The 26,299-nt window shown below is 45.4% G+C and overlaps 1 protein-coding gene across 1 annotated transcript in view; it reads left to right on the forward strand.

The window, feature by feature from the left end:
• LOC138249292 (extracellular calcium-sensing receptor-like) overlaps positions 1-3,667 on the forward strand; it is a 108,824-nt gene extending 105,157 nt beyond the window's left edge. The window contains exon 7 of the mRNA XM_069203248.1: positions 2,766-3,667. Coding sequence (XP_069059349.1) covers positions 2,766-3,667 — 902 coding nt within the window. The remainder of the gene's footprint in view (positions 1-2,765) is intronic.
• Positions 3,668-26,299: the final 22,632 nt, after the last annotated feature.

Genomic DNA, 26,299 nt, shown 5'->3' on the forward strand with positions numbered 1-26,299 from the left:
TTATTGGGATTTCTTTAAAGGAAGCACCTGCAGTCGGGTGATAAGAGTATAGATAAGTACATTCCTACTGCACATTCAACTGTTCAGCCACTCACATTCACCCAATTCTATTGTTCTCCTAACCCAGAACTTTTGAGAGAGTAGCTTCTCTCTAAGAGAACAATGTTAACTTAATATCTTCTTGTCTCCAGGAGTCAGAGGTTCCCAAGGTTCTCTGGAGAACAGTTCAAAGGTTCACCAATATACAATCTACTAACTTCTTTTACAGGAAACGAAAACTCCTTCTCAAGGTTCAGTTTTCTTAGTCACAGTCTCTAGGAATTAGTCTGAGCACTGATGTTTGTCTCTAAGACTGGCAAGTCTGCAAAGCAAAGAGTTTTTGAATATATATGTACATATATATATTGGCAAGTCTTGAAATCATACAAAAGGATTCCTTACTGCAGTTGCTTGAAGTTCTGTTAAGCCAAAACAAATTCTCCTCAGAAAGCCGATAGCCAGTTGTTGGAACAAGGAAGAAATTCAGCTTCTCCAGAAGGGAAAAAGTAGCTGGTGTGCACACTGTAACAAGAAAAAGAATTAATTACTCAAAACTGGATGAATTCTCAATGAAATGAAGCGCCTCAGGAACACTGCTCATTTTCCTCAGGATGGCAGTTGAAGTGCGCGGCTCACAGAGAGAAACAGCTGGAGGGAAGCTCCAGCACGAGACTAAAGAAGAAACACTAGAGCGCTGACCTCACAAAGATTTGCAGCCACCATCTTCAGTGGCAGTTAAACCTGAAGAGGCTAGTTCTAAGAGGAGCCTCCGCAAGAGCCTCTGGGAGTGAGGACGCTGATGAAACCAACATGGGTATAAGGAAAAGGGGAATTGTTTTTGCTGAGGGAAGAACTTAAGAACACTGGCAATAGTTTTCCTGACAGGTTATAGCTATGGTAAAGTTGTGGTATATTTTGACAAATGGGCTTCAGTGTCAAAGTGAAAATCAGTAAGATATTGTTTGGCACTATACACAGATGATGTCTACCCAAGGAGAAGTAAGATGCTGTTAATAATAATAGCTAAAATATGAAGTAACACATTTGTGTATCCAGAGAACACAAATTTGCAGATAGTACAATAGCTGGTTCACTCTTTGATACCCATCGTGGTCAGTGGTGAAATTCATAAAAGCTACATCCTTTCATTAAGACTTGGCAGTCAGTATTTGCTGCTACTGGAGAAAAGAATATCAGAGTTTGTGATGTGCAGCCTGAGTGAGGATTTAAGTGTTGGGTTTGAGCTGTACAACCTTTGTGATCATTTAGCTGTTACCACCAAAATCATGAGCTTCAGTGAAAGACATGTCAAGGACATCAAGTAGTTCCTAGGTAGGGCAATGGTTGAGAGAGTTGCTCCTGTAACTATATGAGTGTGTAGCTGGAGGAGATGGTACATTATGAAATATATCATGACAAAACACAAGGGTAAAACTGATTTTCTAAACTGATTTTACTCAAAATTACTAAATTCATCAGCAGAGCACATTCTGTTAAAAAGTTTAAACATATGCTTACCCTATAATGATGGATTTTTTGTGGAAGACCTCTAATTGGAGAAGGATTCTGCTTGCCACCCACAACTGCACGAACCGTGATCTCATTGCAACCAAATTTGTTACACTAGTTTTTGGCTGCCAATCCACAGTTTGTGCAGTATTATTTTAGAGCTTCCAAAGTGATGGTTAACTCATTGAATCAATGATTCTCCTATATGATTGCTGCACTGTACAGTCTGCAGCCAGATTTGATTTTGGATTAGAGCCAACACTTATTTGCCTGTTAAGGAAGCTCCAAAACATAAAAGAGAAATTAGCTGATTGGCTGCAGTATAAAAAAAAAAAATTCAAGATCTGTCTTTAACCCCTATCTTACAGGTGAATAGCTGGACTCCCTATGCACTGCTTCTGCAACTGTAAGTTAAAGAAAAACTTAAACTGAAAGGCAAGCCTAAATAGTTGTCACATAATTAACCTCTTAAGTGCTAGTGTCTGCCAATGGCCAACGCCAGCAATCTCATCCCAGTGCGGCTGTCAGCCATACGCCAACACTGAAGGGGGCTTGAAAGGATCCTGTGGTGCTTGAACCGGGAGATTCCTTTCCTTTTATCAGAAGGCAGGGCACTGTGGAAGTGCTTCCACAGCAGCCCCTGCAGCCCTCTTTGTGACAGCAGCACACCGAAGGTTGCGCTGACATCGCAGACTCTGCACTGAAGCGGCGAGAAACAGCAGTTGAGTGGTCTCTCACGCTCCAGTGGGGAACTGAAAATGTAATGTCAAGTATTTTGCAATTCAATAAACAAGTAACAAAATAATGTGTTATCATGGGTGCAAAATATTAATCCAGTTAAATATTGCTAAATTGTGTTTATTGCTGTTGCGATGACTAGGTTGTTCATTGCCAGTTTTCTACGAGGAGGATCCCATACGAACTGTACAGTGATGAGAACGTTTTTGGGACTATTATTAATTGGAGAGAGCTGTTAATGATCAAAAGAGCAACAAGGATCAGGGAAAATGTCAATGAAAAGTGGCAAATTGTGGAAAATGGAAGATAGGTGAATAGCAATGTAATAGCATTGTAAGAAGTTTGGATGTTTTGTGAAACATAATGGAATAATGCTATTGTGCTTTGGATGTTGTTGTATAGTACGCCTGCACTTGTTTCCCTTATTAAATCAACAAAATTCTCCAACAACATGCATAACTACTGTATTTATGTTTCAGATGCAGTGAAATGTGAAAAATGTCTTGAAACTGAATGGCCCAATGAGAGACGGGACCGATGCATTAAAAAGCAGATTGAGTTTTTGACTTTTGAAGAACCCCTGGGTCTAACACTCACCATCTCTGCCTTAACCATGATTTTCCTCACTGCTTCCACCTTGTGTGTCTTCATCAAGTACCGAGACACTCCCATCGTCAAAGCCAACAACCGTGGACTCAGTTACCTGCTCCTCATTGCCCTTATGTTCTGCTTCCTCTGCTCTTTCATATTCATTGGCCTTCCAAGGAGGTTCACCTGCATGCTGCGGCAGACTGTCTTTGGAATTGTTTTTTCGATCAGCGTCTCTGCTGTTCTTGCAAAAACTATTATTGTTGTTCTTGCTTTTAAGGCAACAAATCCAAGTAGCCAAGCAAGGAAATGGCTTGGCTCAAAGACACCTATTCTGATCATTTTATTCTGCTCATTAGTACAAATTTTGATCTGTATTGTGTGGACATCGACCTCCCCACCGTTTCCAGAAATGAATATGTCATTTTCTAATGAGAAGATAACTTTTGAATGTAATGAAGGAGACTCTATCTTCTTCTACTGCATGCTGGGATACATGGGGCTTTTGGCCTCAGTTACCTTCATAGTGGCCTTTCTCTCAAGGAATCTTCCTGGAAGCTTCAACGAGGCCAAGCTGATCACCTTCAGTATGCTGGTGTTTGTCAGTGTGTGGATCTCCTTCATCCCAGCGTACCTGAGCACACGGGGGAAGTACATGGTGGCCGTGGAGGTGTTTGCCATCCTGTGCTCCAGTGCTGGACTGCTCGGATGCATATTCTTTCCCAAGAGTTATATTATTCTGCTACATCCTGAGAGGAACACCAGGGAACATCTCAAAGGAAAACAAAATTAAGTAAAGATGATTGGAACCATCATGCACTGAGGAAAAGCAATTAGGGGCATATTTATGTAGCTTTCATGCAGTGCAGCAAGCCACCTTGCTGCATGAGCTGCACTACGTGAAAGGGAAAGGGCGGGAATGTGCTGTATATATCATAATATGATGCATTCCTGTCCATTCCTTGCACTAGCATCCCTTTGGCTGCCTAGCACCAACGCAGCCACCCTTGTGCCGTGGTGTAAGGGTACCTGCATCACAGAAACTATTGTTTTGAGGCTTAATAATGCAGCACTCATAGAAAGAAGAAAAATGAAGAGAAATAAAGATATTTCTCCCTGTTGCACCTCCGCTTGGGGATGTTTAGCGTTTTAACGCATTCCCAGGTTTACCAGTGTTGGTAAATCTGGAAATGAGCCAAATGCCATGGGTGGATGCGTGGGAACACCCACTCTACCTGGAAGCCTCCCTGGGGCAGAGTAATGCAACACAGTGACTTGTGCTGCTTTGTGTTACTCGGAATTTAACAAGCCACACAGGGCCATATAAATCAATTGTTGACGGTGCACCACCCTAAACAAAATCCAAAGAGTCCAATTTCTTAATATCAGTTCATTTTAAATCTTCTCTTTATTCTTCTTATCTTTCTTCAAAATAACCCAAACATCACAATAAAAGACAGCCACAGCCAAGTTGACCGTGCATGGCTTGATAAATCTGACATAGGTTTTACGTCGGCCTAGCTCCCCCTTACATAGCACAAAGACGACACAAAGCCTTCCTAAACATGCCCCTTATTTTATACATGTATTTCAGAGAGAGCCAGAGGTGTAGACTGGTAGGAAGAAAGAGGTAAGATAAAATGAGAAAGAGATAGAGAAAGATGGAGCGAGAGAGGAAAAGAACAAAAGAGAATGGGGAAGACAGAGGAGGGGAGTAATTAGACAGAGAAGGAAAGGGAGAGAGAAAAAGAAAAGAGTGAATGTGTGAGAGATAGATGAAGGGGGAAGTGACTGTGACTGTTAAGTGAGAGAAATTGGATCAAAGCAATTAGTTTACGATTATGGCTTCCAGTTTTCTGTTTTTTACTGACTTTTACAGATAAAAATAGTGAGCAAACAAAGTTTTGTGTCTGCATTCATGTTTGAAAGCAGGGAAAGTAACAGAGTATTGGCTTGTTTTGCTGTTTTTCATGAAGTTGATGCCAATGAGTGAGCAGACAGACAGCATGGATGGGGAGTTCAGAATCAGCAAGAGATTTCCTTAAAAAAAGGGCACTGGCACAATGCTCGTCTTCACCAGTGGATGTATTTTGTGTATGAGTGCACAGTAGTTAAATACTTGTGCAAATTTAGGATTTTACAAATGGATTTATTGACAAATCACCAATCAAAAACAGATAAATAACAATAAAAGGACCAAAAAATAAATGTGGATACATTCAGACAGAAATGTGAAAAAAATAAATTACATAAAACTGGGAGCCCTATATATGATTTTAAGCGCCCTTTAGCATTTGTCCTCTATTCCTCCCAAAAACAAATTAATGAGCTCTAAAAATAACTTATTCTACCTGCCATGGAAAGAATGATTATCATCAATTAGAATAAAAGCAGTGCATATGAAACAAAAACGAAGTCCAAGGAATTGGCTCATACCCAGGCATGGTGATGAAAGCTGTCAATTACTTTGACTTTGGGTCAAGTCTAATTGACGGTAAGCAGATTCCACATACAATTCTGAAACAAAATTCACACATTTGAACAAAATGCTTTCATTTATGTTGGATTTAGACCCGATACAGTTCATAACATGTTTTGTTCCTAATGGCAATGCCAAAACATAGAATTGAGGCACCTGCAGACCCTATGTCATTAGTTGGTAGATACCCCTAATGAATTGTAGACAGTTGACATGTCATGAACACTCCCAAAAAACATGCTACATAGAATGAGGTTAATCATTGGCAGCACACTTAAAGACACACTCCCTATAACTATCTAAATGAACTTGCATGTAACATCCTATAAAGCAAAAGACAAGGCAGTGGGGAGGAACAAGGGGGAAGTGAGGGGTACAACAAGCAAAAAAGGAGGGTAAGGTGACCTTAATCAATTCAGAAGTTAATCAGAATAGAAATCAAACAAAGACTGGCACCGATTTTTGCCTTGAGACTTGGGACATAAAAAGATAGGCATATTGTATCTTTTTTTGCAGAGCACCCTACCCCAACTGAGTAGTCTCCGCACTCATACCATTAAAATGCAGTTTAGTGAATTTCAAAATAAACATAAACTTTTACAAAATTGCAAGTTCAATTTTGGGAACCAGGCCCTGAGAGGCTGAAATGCTCCTGAAGGTACAAATTCATGAATAGGGAGGAAAGTGAACAAATCAATGCAGACAGCCAATTGGGTCAACCTAGTCAAAGCTTTTATTTTGTGAATTAGTAGCTTATTTAGAGTTTGGCGAATGGGATACTCTGTCAAACATGATGAATATCCCGTCATCTGATTTACAAGTGATACGGGCTACAATGCACTTGGTATATTGCAGATGGGGCATCTGCCAAGTTTGTGCTGGAGTACTGCCTCCCCCAAACTCAAATATTAGGCCCCAAGTCTTTTTTCTGGAAGTCAGAATCCTACATTGGTGTGCAATCCAGGTGTGAAGACAGTGAGGGTCCCTTGATGCCATTATGTCAGCAGCTGAAGCTGTTAGTTTTGGTGCCAAAAGCTGTGAGTGGGTTCTAGCTGAATTTCACTGCCGCCAAGGCTGCTTTGTGCTGGGACCAATTTGCTCATCACCAAAGTTTGATTGCATCTTCATGCTTAGAGTCTGATTGAGAGTTTAGTGGATGGGCTACTTCTTCCGGATGGATATCCCATCTGCATTCTTGCAAGTGCATCATATCCCTTGTAATAGGGTGGATGGGGTAAGTCTCTCAGTTGTAATAAAGTAACTCATCTAGCACACATCTTGCAGCAGGGCAGGGCTCTGTGAGGGTGGACACCTTTTCTGAAATGTCTTGCTGAACCCATTTTTGACACAGAGAAAAGTTCTGAAAAAGTCAAACCTAATTTTCTTGTCGTCCTAGGGTGATACCTCACTTTTCCTTTTCCTCCATAGATGGAAAAAATTAATAAGTCCAACTTTTCTCCAACAGCTGGGAAAGGTCTTCCTGGTCACTTCAGTTATGTATAGATGATCAGGATAGGCGTCAGGGCACCAGGTGACTTTGCAGCTACATCTTCTGCAGGACCCTGTCCTCAGTAGTCAGCTGGGCCTTGTTCGGGTGTGTTGCCTTTTTGCCTTTTGTGACCCTGGATCAATGGTTAGTCAAGCGTCCCTTGGAGTCAAGTGGCTTGGTGTCCTTGGTGCCAGCAGTCGTCCTTGGGTATTTAGTTTGTTTTTTTCTTTCAGCAGGGCCTTCTTCTTTAAGTGGAGGCATTCTAGGTCCAGTAGTATTCATCAGATGTGATGGCAAGGTGCCACCCTGTGCACTTGCCAGTGATTGGAGTATTTTCCTACCCAATCCTATCAAGTTCCTCACCAAATGCCCACCTGTTTTTGCAACACTTCCTTTCTTGTTTTAGTGACAAAAATCCCATGAGCTGCAAAACCAAAACAACTGTCACTATTCTCCACCTGGGGGAGCTTTCCATAGCAATTTCCATACTTAGATAATGTGGAATCCCCTCTGTCAGTGTCTTCTTTGCTGGGTATCAAGCTTTGTGAGATGAATGTGGTTACACTCATCCCACTCACTCTCTGTGAAACAGTAATAGGATTAACAGATCAAGCAGACAGCCAAGGGTGAAAAGGGGGAGGGAAGCAAGAGAGACACAAGTTCTACTAGTCTGCTTTGAAAATTCAAAAAGGAGGCGGCGGGCACCCACCGGAAAAAAGATGCTTGGGATTGAGCGCACAAATAGATGAGTAACAAGGATACAGAGCAAAGTGGTATAAATGATGTGAAGTCAAAAGCGACTGTAAATTACCATGTTATGTTGCAGGGGATGTTCTAATGATCCCAATTCTAATCGGTATACAGATGCAGATCCCCTGCAATGCAGCAACATCTGGAATACTTGACAGAAAAATATTTAGATACCAATGCAGGAATCCTGCCTATCCCAACTGCATCCAAATAGGGACAAAATAACAAAAGTGCATGGGTAAAATTCAGTGACAAATGATTGAAGCAGAAAGCCATATAACTACACAAGAAGTTGCCAGGCAGCTTTTATACACTAATTTTGGGCTTAAGTATTGACTGCATAATAAACCATAGAGATGGTGGACCTACCACAGCAGCAGGTGCTGACCAAGCTTAACAGACTAGAACTTACACCTAGTTTCTCACACCAGTTCTCCACCACTTCTAGACAACCTTAAGCCTTCTCCTATTCCCATAGGCTAATGCTCATGGAACTTGTAAACTGAACTTCTTCCCTGACTCCCAGTTCCTCAAATGTCTTTCAGCTTACCTTATTGGGATATCTGGCCCCTCCTTCTCTTAATCCCCACACAGTAGGACACTGGAAAAGGATGGCCATCAGCAAATCAAAAGAGGAAGTGTACAAGCTGTCAACTGTTTGATTATCTACACCTGTCACCCTCCCAGGTAGCTATTCCCTCCAAAGTAACCAGTTGTTAACAAGACCATAGGCTTGCTGGGCTGAGAGGCCAAGACATTGACTTCTGACAGAATCTTTATTAACAACCAGCCTTGAATATGTATTCAGCCTCTAGATTAGCCAGCACAAAATACAATTCTCAACGTTATTTGTCCTCTAAAGTTTTTCTAAAGGTTTGAGATTTCTGAAACTAAGTGAAAAATAGCTTTGAATTAATCCTGTAATATTTTCTGAAGAAGAGATATAAAATAATGATTGTATTTATATATGTGCATGTTCATGGAAAATGTAGCTTTCACTACACAATCAAAACAGTTTTTGGGGAAATTGTCTGCATATGCTTTCCAATATTTAGTATAAAACATTTTCATATATTAAGCACCCAGACTTGTGGACTTGCAAGGTACACAAAAGGCTTGTAATAAATAATTCACAAAAAAACTGTTTTCTTCCATGACAAATGCCATGTGCTATTGCAGTGCTTTTAACTCATACCCAGCCAGAGCAGGATGGTGTAACCTGGAGCCAAGCACTTCTGTCATGGATGTGGGGGTGTAAATAGACAGTTTAGCCCACAAATGACATTTAACTGCCATGCCACTGTTGGAGTGTAGTTTTTATAATCGAAAATTAACATGAACTGCTTGCAAAATAATATGTAATGAAGCTGCATAGAAAGCGCATTAATATGTTTCAAATGTACGCATTTGAAATGTGCCCACGGGGAGTGGCCATCAATGTATACGTTGATTAATGAAATTGACTAATAATGAATTATTAATGTACTAATGTATGATTCTGTTTTAACATTAAGAGCTTTATGTTAAGGTTCTGCTGAATAAATCATTAGGCCTTAGTTAGCAAGAGTCTGGGCCTAGCTGACTGGTCTCATATTAAATGTGTTTTTCTAACGTACAATGTGCTGTCTTCCTGAAGGACATAAAGCTGTACTTTTCCAGAAGTTAGTGATGTGTGTAACCATAGTAAATTCTTTCTCATGAGACCCGACTTGCTCAAGGAGACATTCTTGTTCAATTCAACAGTGTAATTCGCAGCAGGTACAAGGTCGCCTGAACTGGTAAAGACAATGGAGCTGCTGACTGAATCCGTGTGTGTAACTTTTCCTACCTGCCATCTCACCCGATGAAGACGTAAATCACAGGAGCCAATGAACTGTATGAGAAATGTCTTACGTGAAAATTCTAGTAAGGTGACCACTCAACCATTGGACAGAGATAGTGGTGCACCTAATACTGACCAATGGGAAATTAGAGACTTGTCTGGCAAATTCAATTTAACGTCGTGTCACAAGGAGACAGCAGACATTAGAGGGACACCCCTGCTGTTACTCTGGCTTTCCGTCTTTACCCTTGCTGCTTTGATTCTTCAAACCATCCTCACCTTCTCTTGGCCGATATCTTTTTCTTCTCCTCCTTAAGAGGGAAGAACTTTCTGCCCTAGTTTCTGAGACTTTGCTGTTTTATCCTGGTGGATGGCGAATCGACTACTGTCCTGAGGACGAAGACTGACTCTGTATGCTGACCCTTTACGGAGGGTAACTATATGATAATGAAATTGTAATTGTCTGCTTGCCTTTCCGTTCTAGGTACCAACTGCTTTTGACAGAGACCACAGTTAGATGTTTTCCAAATTTGTGTTACTAAATTTGTTTTGCATGAAGCCCAACATGCTGATGCTAATTCGAGGTTAGTCAAGGAGCTCACTAATATTGGGTGCAAACAGACAAAATGACTGAATCTCTGCTGTGTTGAATAGATGCGCTAATGATACTCTGCTAAATAGATGCATGTTGACGCAGTGTTTTGTCCTATTGTTTATAATTTTCGCTTTGCTCAAATCTTATTCGAGTTGCCACATTATAACGCTGTTGATGTGTTTTCTGGTGTTGAGACTAATAAACTTGCTCATAGAGTGTAACCAGTAGGGAATAAATATCAGAAATCTTCCTAAATTCATGTGGTTATTCATGGCTGAAAGGTCATGTTGCATTTCAAATTCATATTGATGTGATGAACTAATTTGAATGATTTGCTGTTGTGAATATTGCTGTGTCTATTGATCTATTGATTGACATGCTGGACAGGGATCTTGTGTTAAGGTGTCTCCAATCAGGGTCAAAAGGTTCATTGGCCTAAAACGAGTCCCAGACTAAGTAAATTACCAAGGGCGGGACGTGTTATCAGTTCTGGTAGCAGAGGACGGTTATGGCCCTTTGGGGGCCCTAGGACGAGGGTCCATTATTTAGGATTGTTTTTTAAATAATGCAAATTGGAAAGATGATGTTCCTCTAAGCCCCAAATGACTTTCCCGGGACCCCGGAGCTTGCCGAAGTGAGTTGGGTATGTCCTCGGCGTTCTAGTGATGATATGAGTGAAGTAGAATTTGCGCTTGCACAGCTTATGCATATCGCAGGTGAATTGTGAAGTCTGTGAGAATTCAAGGCCAGGTGATGTTTTAGTAGGAGTGGGCGTACTCCGCAGTATGAGAGTAGGGAAGTTGGTGAACTTCATGTGAGTGTGGCGCTTTGTGCTTAAAAATTGTCCAAGTGGTTTTTGGTGATGTACGGACCCTGCGTGGTCTAAGACTCCGGAGTATACTGATAAGTGTATGAGATACTTGGTTTATGTTGTAATTTGCGCAGTTTAATAGGCCAATCGGGTGTGATTGACGAGTCGAGTTTGAGTCACAGTGTGTGAGTGAAAACCTTCGATGGAGATTTGGTAAGTTCTAAAGTGCACTAGGACGAGCCATTGACAAGTCGAGAGTGAAATTTGCGGGTCTAATTTTGCTTGCGAATGCGGAATCTGAGAAGTAGAGAGTAGCGGCCGAGGCTTCAAATGAAATCTCTGTAAAGTTCTGAAGCAATTGTGTTAACCTTCCTGTAGTAAACCGGCAAATTTGAGTTTTTTTGTTAAAAGTGCTCGCAATATATTGCATTAGTTTTGCATGAATAGAGAGTGAGGAAGACAAGCCGCAGGACTTTGTCAGCCGGAGTGTGTGTGAGTGTGACGTCATTGGAACCGCGCTGGGATAGGCCAGTTAGTGAGAAGGGTTGCGCACGGTTTGGCAGCAGTCCGTGAGAGGCAATTGGTTGAGAAGGTAGGCGAAGGGTGTTCTGAGAATTAAAGTCACTCCCTGATTCAGTTATAAACTAAATAAGCAACGCAAAAATGAAGTTCTTCAAGGCCCTAAAAAGCGCTTTGAGGGGAGATGTGTACATTACCGTGAGTCTGGGGGAGCCTACACCGCCAGAGAATACTCCGGCCTATGCCGTAATGGAGGAGAAGGGAGTCGTGCCATGTCTTTGGCTAAAGCAATGGTGCAAATTAACAGAGAAAGATGGGTGTTTGGTGTTTCCAGAAAATGGGACGTTCAACACAGGGGTTCTAGAGAATTTGCGGAAGGCGCTAAATGAGCAGAAGCCACCTCGAAGGCCCGCACAGTTTAAGGCGTTAGCAATTCGGGAATTAATGGCCATACAACAAAGGCCGCAAAAATTTGAGAGGAGAATGAGAAAAGCAGAAAAGACGCTAGCGGGGGCTAGGTGGGATAGCGAGACCAGGATATGGAGAAGAGAAAAAATAGATGGAGTCAGAATGTTTTCCGCAATAACTCAAGAAGCCGAAACACAAGGAAGAAAGGCCACTTGTAAAACAGACAAGGATTCTTGTAGAGGGAAAGAGAATAACAAGTCTTGTGCAGATGCAGATGACTCAGATGACGATGAGTTCCTTAATCAGTTGTTGCTTGATCGTCCACTGCCATATGCCATGAATGACAACAGACCAAGTACTAGTGCAGGTCCTGTAAATTCAATGCAGAATCAGGGAACAGCGCATACAGCACATGTAAATGCAGTTGCAACACCAGCTCCAGTGCAGAATAGTGTCAGCGTATCCACTGCCTCAGGGATACAGACACAGTTGCAGCCACCACTGATTCGGAGGCTCTACCCTGAGGTTCCAGTATTACAGACCACAAAAAATTTGATGGTGCCGCCCGATCGAGCTTATGCGAGATCAAAGTTGGTACAGATGGAACCAACTCCACTTCTGCTGCCCAGCTGCAGCAACAGATGGTTCTGAATTACGCTTCGGTCACAGGACCGCAGTCAGTCACAGCACCCGTAATGAATCAGACGATGGGAGCTAATGCTCCCCAGGGTTTGGGAGACAGGCAGACACCAGCTGCTATATCTTTGCCAATTACAGTCTGTCCACCCGTACCTCTGTATGCACATGCAAAGTCTAGTGTATGTGACCAAGGGGTAATGACTCAAGAGGTGCTAAGAGGAGGGTTCGCAGGAAGTTCCCAAGGGATGACACCAGGAGAACAGATAGCAGAGAGATCTAGGTCCTTGTTGGATTTCAGTCCAATTGGGGTACCTCTAGAGACAATGAGACAAGCTGCTCCACAGATACCCAGTACGAACATGTCGCAACCACCAATGATGCAGGCTGGAAATATTTTGTTGCAAGGTCTGACTGCGCAACAACTGAATGAATGGCTGGGCAAGCTGAGTTCACCACAGAATACTCCTGCGACAGCAGAGCGGTGCGAGAGAGAGGAATACCTGAATTTTGTGAGGTTGGGTGTGGAAGCAGCTGAATTAGTTGAAGGGAGCATGAGGTGAATAGGCTAGAGTCATACACTGAAGCAGAATTGAGATATCTGTGTCCAAAAATAACCAAAGAAGTAAGCAAGATGCACCAAAGGTTGGCGAATCTAGCAGACAAATATGGCATAGACTTAGACTATACTAAGCATCTAAAGAGGAGTTACAGATTAGACTTTGAACCTAAAGGTTTTGATCATATGAGGTCTACTGGGATGAAAGTACACCTTAAGGAAATTTTACAGAGCGCGCAGGTTTGGGGAGCTTTAGAGAAGTCGGAAGGCAGATGGGCAAAGAAGAGAGACAAAAGGAAAAGTGACTGCTTGGAGCAGCAGCAGGCAAAACCAGCGCCAGATACCGGTACCATAAAGATGCTACCCATGAGAGAAACGGCTGGAGGGGTTCTTGTCCATGTACCGTGGTCTAGAGGAGATATTCTGTCCTTCACAAATGACTTCTCCAGGTTGAGGGAAAAGCCGATAGAGTGGTATCAGCAGACAGACAGATTTGTGAAGCTTGCGAAGTGTCTTTGGGAAGACTTGAATACATTGTTTGAGATCATTGCCCCTGCTGATTTGTGGCTCGAGTGCAAGGGAAGTGTTGACTGGCCGACCGCAGAACCAGCAAGGGATAGGGCCACCGGAGCACCCTCTCTGGAGGTAATGAAGTATTACTATAAGGTAATTGAGTTTTTGAAGCAGAAAGTGTCGCCGCAGAATATTGATTGGCAAAAGATTGACCGAATGACAGGTTGTTGAAAGCATTCAAGCATTACAGTGGCACGGAAGTCATAGAGCCGAAAGACATGAATCATCATGAGTTCAGGTACGTTGAAGGGCTGAGGCCAGAAATTAGCCAGATGATTAAGAATCATTTAATTTGTTGGCAAGCGAAGCCGATTGATGAGGTGTTACAGTATGCGAAATACTGTAGTGATGAAATCGAGTTGAAACAGAGAAAGTTGAAGGAGAAAGTGATGGTGATGCAAATTAAGGCAGTGCAAGCAGGGATGCAGGGAAACAGAGTAAAACAGATGGTACAACAGCCACAGGGAAACAGAATGTTTCAGATGCAAACGAGAGGCAGAGGTCGAGGGGGTTTTTGTGAACTGTGGTCCAGATTTGAATACCGTTGTAGTACAAAATGACGTGCAAGGGATGAAGAAGGTGTTACCATGCCATGCGTGCGGGGGCGTGGGACATTGGTTCAGGTCCTGAACTCGCCCCTCACGACCGCAGCACCAACCTGCTGCCTTCTGCCTCTGCCCCACGACCACGCTGCCGTCTGCGTGTTCGAGGCCCTCCTCCACCCGCAGGCATCCTCCTGCGCCTCATCCCTGGTGGCTAGTGGGCTCACTTGACCCGAGTGCCGCTTCCGCCGTCCCGTAAGTTTGTTTTTCAGCTTTTTTCCGCTTTTCTGCGCCTCGCCGCCGGCGCTTTTTGCCCCATTGTGCCCCCCTGATTGCTGTCTCCCCGATCGTATTTAATCCCAGTATTGTGTCCATATTGTGTTTTTTCCTGCATTTGTGACTGTTTTTGCCCGATTTCTGTGCCTTTCGCCCCTTGTGCGCTCCTCGACCCCAGCCGCTGCTTCCCTGCGGCCCCGCCCCCCTCGCGCCCCCATTTGCCGCTCCCTCCCGCCTCCCGCCTCCCAGCTGCTCCTCCCTCCCCCCTCCCTTCTTAATGGCTGGCGCTGCGCGTCGCCAGTGAGCGAGTTCGGACCTGGTTCAGGTCCTGAACTCGCCCCTCACGACCGCAGCACCAACCTGCTGCCTTCTGCCTCTGCCCCACGACCACGCTGCCGTCTGCGTGTTCGAGGCCCTCCTCCACCCGCAGGCATCCTCCTGCGCCTCATCCCTGGTGGCTAGTGGGCTCACTTGACCCGAGTGCCGCTTCCGCCGTCCCGTAAGTTTGTTTTTCAGCTTTTTTCCGCTTTTCTGCGCCTCGCCGCCGGCGCTTTTTGCCCCATTGTGCCCCCCTGATTGCTGTCTCCCCGATCGTATTTAATCCCAGTATTGTGTCCATATTGTGTTTTTTTCCTGCATTTGTGACTGTTTTTGCCCGATTTCTGTGCCTTTCGCCCCTTGTGCGCTCCTCGACCCCAGCCGCTGCTTCCCTGCGGCCCCGCCCCCCTCGCGCCCCCATTTGCCGCTCCCTCCCGCCTCCCGCCTCCCAGCTGCTCCTCCCTCCCCCTCCCTTCTTAATGGCTGGCGCTGCGCGTCGCCAGTGAGCGAGTTCGGACCTGGTTCAGGTCCTGAACTCGCCCCTCACGACCGCAGCACCAACCTGCTGCCTTCTGCCTCTGCCCCATGACCACGCTGCCGTCTGCGTGTTCGAGGCCCTCCTCCACCCGCAGGCATCCTCCTGCGCCTCATCCCTGGTGGCTAGTGGGCTCACTTGACCCGAGTGCCGCTTCCGCCGTCCCGTAAGTTTGTTTTTCAGCTTTTTTTCCGCTTTTCTGCGCCTCGCCGCCGGCGCTTTTTGCCCCATTGTGCCCCCCTGATTGCTGTCTCCCCGATCGTATTTAATCCCAGTATTGTGTCCATATTGTGTTTTTTCCTGCATTTGTGACTGTTTTTGCCCGATTTCTGTGCCTTTCGCCCCTTGTGCGCTCCTCGACCCCAGCCGCTGCTTCCCTGCGGCCCCGCCCCCCTCGCGCCCCCATTTGCCGCTCCCTCCCGCCTCCCGCCTCCCAGCTGCTCCTCCCTCCCCCCTCCCTTCTTAATGGCTGGCGCTGCGCGTCGCCAGTGAGCGAGTTCGGACCTGGTTCAGGTCCTGAACTCGCCCCTCACGACCGCAGCACCAACCTGCTGCCTTCTACCTCTGCCCCACGACCACGCTGCCGTCTGCGTGTTCGAGGCCCTCCTCCACCCGCAGGCATCCTCCTGCGCCTCATCCCTGGTGGCTAGTGGGCTCACTTGACCCGAGTGCCGCTTCCGCCGTCCCGTAAGTTTGTTTTTCAGCTTTTTTCCGCTTTTCTGCGCCTCGCCGCCGGCGCTTTTTGCCCCATTGTGCCCCCCTGATTGCTGTCTCCCCGATCGTATTTAATCCCAGTATTGTGTCCATATTGTGTTTTTTTCCTGCATTTGTGACTGTTTTTGCCCGATTTCTGTGCCTTTCGCCCCTTGTGCGCTCCTCGACCCCAGCCGCTGCTTCCCTGCGGCCCCGCCCCCCTCGCGCCCCCATTTGACGCTCCCTCCCGCCTCCCGCCTCCCAGCTGCTCCTCCCTCCCCCCTCCCTTCTTAATGGCTGGCGCTGCGCGTCGCCAGTGAGCGAGTTCGGACCTGGTTCAGGTCCTGAACTCGCCCCTCACGACCGCAGCACCAACCTGCTGCCTTCTGCCTCTGCCCCACGACCATGCTGCCGTCTGCGTGTTCGAGGCCCTCCTCCACCCGCAGGCATCCTCCTGCGCCTCATCCCTGGTGGCTAGTGGGCTCACTTGACCCGAGTGCCGCTTCCGCCGTCCCGTAAGTTTGTTTTTCAGCTTTTTTTCCGCTTTTCTGCGCCTCGCCGCCGGCGCTTTTTGCCCCATTGTGCCCCCCTGATTGCTGTCTCCCCGATCGTATTTAATCCCAGTATTGTGTCCATATTGTGTTTTTTCCTGCATTTGTGACTGTTTTTGCCCGATTTCTGTGCCTTTCGCCCCTTGTGCGCTCCACGACCCCAGCCGCTGCTTCCCTGCGGCCCCGCCCCCCTCGCGCCCCCATTTGCCGCTCCCTCCCGCCTCCCGCCTCCCAGCTGCTCCTCCCTCCCCCCTCCCTTCTTAATGGCTGGCGCTGCGCGTCGCCAGTGAGCGAGTTCGGACCTGGTTCAGGTCCTGAACTCGCCCCTCACGACCGCAGCACCAACCTGCTGCCTTCTACCTCTGCCCCACGACCACGCTGCCGTCTGCGTGTTCGAGGCCCTCCTCCACCCGCAGGCATCCTCCTGCGCCTCATCCCTGGTGGCTAGTGGGCTCACTTGACCCGAGTGCCGCTTCCGCCGTCCCGTAAGTTTGTTTTTCAGCTTTTTTCCGCTTTTCTGCGCCTCGCCGCCGGCGCTTTTTGCCCCATTGTGCCCCCCTGATTGCTGTCTCCCCGATCGTATTTAATCCCAGTATTGTGTCCATATTGTGTTTTTTTCCTGCATTTGTGACTGTTTTTGCCCGATTTCTGTGCCTTTCGCCCCTTGTGCGCTCCTCGACCCCAGCCGCTGCTTCCCTGCGGCCCCGCCCCCCTCGCGCCCCCATTTGCCGCTCCCTCCCGCCTCCCGCCTCCCAGCTGCTCCTCCCTCCCCCCTCCCTTCTTAATGGCTGGCGCTGCGCGTCGCCAGTGAGCGAGTTCGGACCTGGTTCAGGTCCTGAACTCGCCCCTCACGACCGCAGCACCAACCTGCTGCCTTCTGCCTCTGCCCCACGACCACGCTGCCGTCTGCGTGTTCGAGGCCCTCCTCCACCCGCAGGCATCCTCCTGCGCCTCATCCCTGGTGGCTAGTGGGCTCACTTGACCCGAGTGCCGCTTCCGCCGTCCCGTAAGTTTGTTTTTCAGCTTTTTTTCCGCTTTTCTGCGCCTCGCCGCCGGCGCTTTTTGCCCCATTGTGCCCCCCTGATTGCTGTCTCCCCGATCGTATTTAATCCCAGTATTGTGTCCATATTGTGTTTTTTCCTGCATTTGTGACTGTTTTTGCCCGATTTCTGTGCCTTTCGCCCCTTGTGCGCTCCACGACCCCAGCCGCTGCTTCCCTGCGGCCCTGCCCCCCTCGCGCCCCCATTTGCCGCTCCCTCCCGCCTCCCGCCTCCCAGCTGCTCCTCCCTCCCCCCTCCCTTCTTAATGGCTGGCGCTGCGCATCCGCGCAGCGGGCGCGCCAGGGGCAAGCCCGTCTGCGCCCGTCCGCGCCTGTACCGCGCCCAGCGCCACCCCCCCTGGTCCTCGCGCCTCCCGCGCCCACTTCTCGGCCGAAGAGCTCCGCGCCCTCAACCCCGGGCCCTCCACTGAATGCTTCCGGGCATCCCCGAAGCTCCTCAAGACCTGGCTCTTCGACCGCTAAACAGCCTCTCCACCCCCCCCCACCTCAGCGCCTCGAAACCCTAACGGGTACATAGCGCGCTTTATAATATACTATGATTGATTGATTGATTGATTGGAAGCGAGAGTGCCCGATGATCGTGCATGAAGGTGCAGTTCAACAAAGCAATGATGTCAGTGCATTTAAAAATATTAAAGGACCAAGAATGAGGGGCCCTAATCCAAATTTTCAGAATAACATGGTCCAAAGGCAGGGTCTTCAAACCATGCAACAGGTACAGATGCCACATATGCAACCAGTGCAGATGCAGCAAGTGCAACAGCAGATTCCAGTGGTACCTAGACAGCAAATGCAGTTGCTCTTAGCGCCAATGGGACAGAAACAGGTGATGTTTCACAAGTCAAGGAATGGGTCAAAATAACACAGTACAACAGTTCCCATTGAGTGGTGAGAATGGAATAAATGATGAATGGTTGGATGACAGTTCAGATAGTGAGGAGTGCAGGCTTGCAGCGTCCCTAGAAGTAGATCAGAGGTGACCCTATGTGCAAGGGAAGGTGATGGGTCACAAGGTCTCATTTGTGGTTGACACAGGAGCTACACGCTCTACAGTCAGCAGTGCAGAGGTTCCAAAATTGCCCCTTTCAGGTCGTAAATTAAAAGTAGTGGGAGTGGCAAACCAGCTCCTGATCAACCCGATCACAGATCCGGTTCAAGTCAAAATTGGTAACTTTCAGGGATTGCACAGGTTTGTAGTCTGTGATTCAAGTCCCGTGTCCCTACTGGGAAGAGACTCACTGGGTAAGACAAGGTGTTCTATCACCTGTTCGAATGAGGGAATAGAGGTGCAGACAAACAGTGATGACGAGGTGGATGATGGTCAGATCTCAGAGCCAGAAACGGAGACTACAGATGAAGAGTACCCCTTGATAAGCTTCTTCCTGATGTTCACAATGACTGATTTGCCCACAAACCTGCAGGGGACAGTCACAGAGAAGGTGTGGGACTTGACAGGAAAGGAACTAGGATTGATATAAGGAGTAGAACCAGTCAAGGTTGATGTGAAACCAAATGCCGTGTTTCCCCAGGTACGGCAGTACCACATGGCACAAGATGTCCTTATACAGGTGACGCAGAGAATTGCCGACTTTGTGAAGCAGGGAGTTCTGAAGGAAGTGATGAGCAGCCGATGTAACTCACCTATAATGGGTCTAAGAAAGCCCTGTGGGAAAGTTCGAATTGTTCAAGACTTGAGAAAGATCAATGACATAGTGGTGAAGTGTTGCCATATAGTGCCAAATCCAGCTGTGACCATGTTTCAAATTCCATGTTACGCAGAATGGTTCTCAGTCCCAAGTGTTCTTTTCTGTGCCTCTTCATGAGGACAGCCAATTTCTTTTCAGTTTTAAATTCCTGGACAAGGTTTACAGTTGGTGTCAAATCCCTCAGGGGTTTTCGGAATCACCTTCCATCTTTAATCAAATTTTGAAGAAAGATTTGGAGTCATTGGAATTGCCTTTCCAATCGACTCTAGTGCAGTACATTGACAACTTGTTGATTGCCTCCAAAACAAGAGATGATTGCAAATACGATACTATTGCCCTATTGAATCACTTGGGAAAGAATGGACACAAGGTGTCCCCGAAGAAGCTGCAGTACTGTCAGAAAGAGGTGAAATATTCAGGCCACTTGATCGAGAAAGGGTCGAGGAAAATATCTAAGGAACAAGCGACTGCCATATTACAGATGAATCCTCCGACATCCAGGAGAGATATCAGGATGTTTCTGGAAATGGTGGGCTACTGTCGTCAGTGGATCCCGAATTTCTCCATTATATCCAAGCCCTTGGTGAGACTGACAGCTAAGGAGGTTAAGGATGGCCCAGATACCCTAACTATGTCTGAGAAAGAGATCAGGGCATTCATTGAGTTGAGGAAGTGTATGTGCAGGGCCCCAGCTTTAGGTATGCCTGATTACACAAAGCCTTTTGTCTTGTTTTGTCATTAACATGATGCTTGTTCTTTGTCTGTCCTGACCCAGGTCCATGGAGGTGCAAACCGACCAGTAGCATAGGTTTCAGCTACTTTGGACCCAGTCGCAGCAGCCTTACCGGGTTGTCTGCGTGCAGTTTCAGCAGTTGGTCAAAGCTTCACTCAGTGTGAAGGCATAGTGATGGGACACCCTTAACAATATTGGTGCCACATTCATTTGAAATACTATTGACCCGAACTAAGACCCAGTACATGACAAATGCTAGATTGACCAAGTATGAGACAATTATATTGGGGACACCCAACGTGTCACTAAAACGTTGTACTGTATTGAACCCCGCAACTCTGCTTCCCAATGAGAATACAGATGTTGATGATGCTGAAGAGGTAGAACATGATTGTCTTGAAGTAACTGAACTTTGCACCAAACCGAGACCTGACATTAAGGATACTCAATTGGAAGAAAAGGACTACATTATCTTTGTTGATGGCTCATGTCTGAGAGACTCAGTAGGAGTACTGAGAACCGGATACGCTGTATGTACAATCACTGGTATTCTAGAAGTGTCTTGGCTTGAAAGAGTATACTCTGCTCAAGTGGCTGAATTGATTGCTCTTAAAAGGGCATGCCACGCCGCTGACAAATTGAAAGTGACTATCTATACCGATAGCAGATACGGATTTGGGATTGTCCGTGATTTTGGCCAGTTATGGTCCCAGAGGGGTTTCATGACCTCTTCTGGTTCTCCAGTGAAAAATGGTGAAAGAATTAAGGAATTGTTGCACGCAATTCAGCTACCTCTTGAAATTGCCGTGGTGAAATGCAGTGCTCATGTGAAATTGCAAGATTTTGTGTCAATGGGAAATGGATATGCAGATCAAGACGCAAGGTTTTGCGCATTGAACTGTATATTGTTCAAGGATCAGTGGGAATTGTTACCTGAAACTGAAAATGAGACATGCACAGGTTACGCACTGAGGGTGGTTGATACGATAGAAGAATTAAAATTGTTGCAGGGACATGCCAGCAGAGAAGAGAAACGATCTTGGCTTAAAATGCAGTGTGTACAAAGACCAGATGATTTGTGGGTTTCAGATGACGGGAAAATGGTCTTGCCAAACAGTCTTTTGTCTCAGTTTGCAAGGTTTTACAATGGTCAAGCACATATTGGGAGAGACGCCATGATCAGATTGTTCAAAATTGATTGGTTCAATCCAAAATTCAGACAAGCCGCAGAAGTGATCTGTCACCGGTGCATAATCTGTCAGCAGATGAATGCGGGGAAAGGGACAGTGGTGAATTTGAGCCACATTGGGAGAGCTGGAGGTCCATTTAGCAGGATGCAATTGGATTTTATCGAGATGCCTGTGTGTGGAGGTCTAAGATACGTGTTGGTGATTGTGTGCATTTTTAGTCACTAGATTGAAGCTTACCCTACACGTAGGAATGACAGTCTCACAGTAGCTAAGTTGCTGCTTAGGAAATTGATACCACGTTTCGGGTTTCCGATCTCTTTCGAATCAGATAGAGGAAGTCACTTCAACAATGAGGTGGTTAAGCTCTCGTGTGCCGCACTGAACATTGAACAGAGTTTGCATTGCAGTTACCGCCCTGAAGCATCAGGACTAGTGGAACAAATGAATGGTACTCTGAAGTCTAGGATGGCAAAAATGTGCGCAGCTACAAATTTGAAATGGCCGGATGCATTGCCCTTAGTGTTGATGTCAATGAGAAACACACCCAACAAGAAAACCGGACTGTCTCCTCATGAAATTCGCATGGGGCGAGCTATGCCATTGCCCGCAGTGCCTGCAAATGCTCTTGTGAATATCACAGATGATATGGTGTTGGACTACTGCAAGGGTCTGGCTGACGTGGTCTGCTCTTTCTCTCAACAGATGGAAGCAACCACAATGCCACCTATAAATGATCCAGGTCACAACCTGAAAGCTGGTGAATGGGTTGTTGTCAAGAAACATGTGAGGAAGTCGTGCTTGGAGCCACGTTGGAAGGGGCCGTATCAAGTGATGCTAACAACTACCACTGCTGTGAAGTGTGCAGGAATTCCAAATTGGATCCATGCCAGCCACACAAAGAAGGTGACGTGTCCATCTGATGAGGAAATTGAGTTATCGAAAATAACCGCTACAGAGAAGGAAGTCTCAGGGCCGGAGAGTAATCAAAGGGGAACTGAGACTGGAGGAGAGCTCGTTGAGGACGGCTTGGTCACTCAAACAGTAAACATGATCCAGAGGGGTGACGGTGGGCCTATCTCAACTGAGGTACCAGGAGAACCCGACCCAGAGAAAGGTTTTCCCAGAAGCAGACGGATACTGGTTTGAAGTCGAACCCTTGACATATCCAGAAGGCGAAGGAGTTGAGACAGAAGGAGGTCCGAGTATCCAGACTCCTCCTGAGCCACTTGCAGGTCCAGCAAGAAAAAACACCATAGAACAAGAAGAGGGCATTGAACGGCAACCAGAAAGGCCGAACGATAAAGGGACACTTAAAGGAGATAAGTGGCCAGAGTCGCGAGTAGCAAAAGGGAAAGTGGTTATTGATGAGACAATTGAGGAGGAGCTAGATATAACAAGAAAAGAGGACCTGAGTGAAGGAGAATTGCAAGGTGACCGCAACTTGAAGAGAAAGAGAATAGCAAACCGAAGATATGCAAGTCCGGAATGGGCTTATGCAACTTCAGCTGAGTGGCAACAAGAGTTCTTGGCATTCTGCTTTGATCGAGAAGTCCCAGGTCAATACTATGGTACCTGAGTTGGCCACAAGGAAATGAGACTGTGTTAAGTTGAAATCAAGATGAGAAACCTGAGAAAAGAGAATGATAAATTACCGTATGTGTCGCTAGTAACCTGAATTGACTTTTGAAAACTGATTGTGACAAGCTGCTAACTGGATTGACAAAGGACCCTGGGAGTGAATGAGAGAGCTGTAAATACCTGCTAAAGAGAGATTCTGCTTAGCCTTGCTATAAGAAAAAAAAAAGGGAAAAAAAAAGCTTTAACCATCCTCAGTTGATTTGTTGCTTACGTTTGTAGTGCTTCACTTCTGATTCTTTACAGATCATGCCTAGCTCGGGAGATGACATTGAAGGGAATAGGCGTTGTAAATATTTGGGTTTTGCTTTGGGGGTTGTGTGTGTGATATTCATTATAGCTTTGTTTGTGGAGATGCGATTGGTGGATGAGAATGAAGCTAACAATGCTACAGTTTCTGAGACCGCTACACTAACACCTTGAGAGAAGTTTGAGCAAGATACAAAGTATCTGCATGATGAAACTAATACAAAAGGGGAGCTGTCTACTAACGCTTTCTATCGCTTGCTGAGTGAGTATGTTGACACTATGGATGCAAAGGCAAATTCCTCTTTCAGTCCAAGAGGGAGTTACATATCACAGCTTGCCACTAACCTATGGGATTAGTTATAGTCTGCTACTAACGCGTTTCTATAACCAAGAAGAAGTGCAATATTTGTACTCAAACTACGACCTTGTGTTCTCTTATGTGCCTATCATAGAAGATCTGAATAGTGTAGCTAAATATTATGCCATGTTATAATTAATGGGTTCTTTGAACCTAGAGTAGCAATCAGTACATCATATGCACACCGCAATAACTTGACATGCTTGCTTACACCCGTAGAGAAAAGCTTTCTAGATCACACTGACGATAGAAGGAGGGTTTTAAAAGGGAAATTAGAAAAGGGCTTGCAGCAACAATCCTTTCTTAGCAATAGCAACAATGGAATTAGGGAACAAGGGAAGCTAGCTTTAGATGTGAAACATGTAGGTAGGCTTTGCATAACACGGCCGAAGTCATATTATGACAATGTGTTTGTGGGAACGAGTGAGTGTAAGTATGTGTTTTTGTTTCAGAAGAAATGGACTTTCATGCTAAATGGACAGGATCCAGCGATCCCAGGGGTTTATTATATTTGTGGACTTAGTGCTTATTACCGTCTTCCAAAAGGATGGTATGGGACATGTTACTTGGGAATAGTTTTCCCAAAAATTTACCAGCTAGAAGACTTAAAGAAATTTCCGAAAGTGTCGCAGAATTACTTCGTGCTAGACAAAAGAGAGAAACTGCTGCTGGTGTAGAAGGAGACATATTTGGAGTGATAATTCCTTCATTAGGAGTTGTCTTAAACTCCCTAAAGATTCAAAAGTTGTCTACTATTGTGGATAACATGTTGACAAACTTCACAGGGGCTATTCTCCTGATGGATACTGAACTTGCTGCGGAGAGGGCTATGACTCTTCAAAACAGGCTTGCTTTAGACATTCTTTTAGCGAAAAGTGACGGAGTCTGTAAGATGCTTAATGAGCGTCACTGCTGTGCCTACATACCTGTCAATAGTAATGAGATTAGAAGTATGCTTACTAACCTAACAAGAGATAGTGCAGACTTGAAGGAAATGAAGGAACCAGGAGTTTGGGAAAATGTTGGAAAAGGACTTGCTAGTGTGGGAAGTTGGTTTAGTAGTCTTTGGCATGGGATATTGGTAAAATTAATACAGGGGATAGTGATTATTCTGTCTTGTTTATTTGGACTATGGTTATCATGCAAAATTAGCAACCGGATTAAAGCAAATTTGGCAAAACATAAAGCGAGGAGGGAAGAAAGGAAAAGGGAGAAAATGTTCAGAGCGAAATATGAAAAGGCGAAACAAAGAGAAGAAATTGAGATGAAGGAGATAAAGAAGTAAAAAGGTTGTTAAAGGAAGGAATTGTGTGATGACAAGAGTCATCAGAGGATGGATTGTTGGAGTGTAGTTTTTATAATCGAAAATTAACATGAACTGCTTGCAAAATAATGTGTAATGAAGCTGCATTGAAAGCGCATTAATATGTTTCTAATGTACGCATTTGAAATGTGCCCACGGGGAGTGGGCATCAATGTATACGTTGATTAATGAAATTGACTAATAATGAATTATTAATGTCCTAATGTATGATTCTGTTTTAGCATTAAGAGCTATATGTTAAGGTTCTGCTGATTAAATCATTAGGCCTTAGTTAGCAAGAGTCTGGGCTTAGGTGACTGGTCTCATATTAAATGTGTTTTTTTAACGTGCAATGTGCTGTCTTCCTGAAGGACATAAAGCTGTACTTTTCCAGAAGTTAGAGATGTGTGTAACCGTAGTAAATTCTTTCTCATGAGACCTGACTTGCTCAAGGAGACATTCTTGTTCAATTCAACAGTGTAATTCGCAGCAGGTACAAGGTCGCCTGAACTGGTAAAGACAGTGGAGCTACTGACTGAATCCGTGGGTGTAACTTTTCCTACCTGCCATCTCACCCGATGAAGACATAAATCACAGGAGCCAATGAACTATATAAGATCTGTCTTACGCGAAAATTCTAGTAAGGTTACCACAAAACCATTGGACAGAGATAGTGGTGCACCAAATACTGACCAATGGGAAATTAGAGACTTGTCTGGCAAATTCAATTTAACGTTGTGTCACAAGGAGACAGCAGCCATTAGAGGGTCACCCCTGCTGTTACTCTGGCTTTCCGTCTTTACCCTTGCTGCTTTGATTCTTCAAGCCATCCTCACTTGTATTGCCCGATATCTTTTTCTTCTCCTCCTTAAGAGGGAAGAAATTTCTGCCTTAGTTTCTGAGACTTTGCTGTTTTAACCTGGCGGATGGCTAATCAACTACTGTCCTGACGACGAAGACTGACTCTGTATGCTAACTCATTACGGATGGTAACTATATGATAATGAAATTGTAATTGTCTGCTTGCCTTTCCGTTCTAGGTACCAACTGCTTTTGACAAAGACCATAGTTAGATGTTTTCCAAATTTGTGTTACTAAATTTGTTTTGCATGAAGCCCAACATGCTGATGCTAATTCGAGGTTAGTCAAGGAGTTCACTAATATTGGGAGCAAACAGACAAATTGACTGAATCTTTGCTATGTTGAATAGATGCGCTAATGATACTCTGCTAAATAGATACATGTTGACGCCGTTCTAATGTTTATAATCTTCGTTTTGCTAAAATCTTATTCGAGTTGCCATATTATAACGCTGTTGATGTGTTTTCTGGTGTTGAGACTAATAAACTTGCTCATAGAGTGTAACCAATAGGGAATAAATATCATAAATCTTCCTAAATTCGTGTGGTTATTCATGGCTGAAAGGTCATGTTGCATTTCAAATTCATATTGATGTGATTAACTAATTTGATTGATTTTCTGTTGTGAATATTGATGTGACTATTGATTGACATGCTGGACAGGGATCTCGTCTTAAGGTGTCTCCAATCAGGGTCAAAAGGTTAATTGGCTTAAAACGAGTCCCAGACTAAGTAAATTACCTAGGGCGGGACGCGTTATCACCACTTCTCGTAC

The sequence above is a fragment of the Pleurodeles waltl genome, chromosome 8 (assembly GCF_031143425.1).
Source record: "Pleurodeles waltl isolate 20211129_DDA chromosome 8, aPleWal1.hap1.20221129, whole genome shotgun sequence".
NCBI classification, from domain to species: domain Eukaryota; kingdom Metazoa; phylum Chordata; class Amphibia; order Caudata; family Salamandridae; genus Pleurodeles; species Pleurodeles waltl.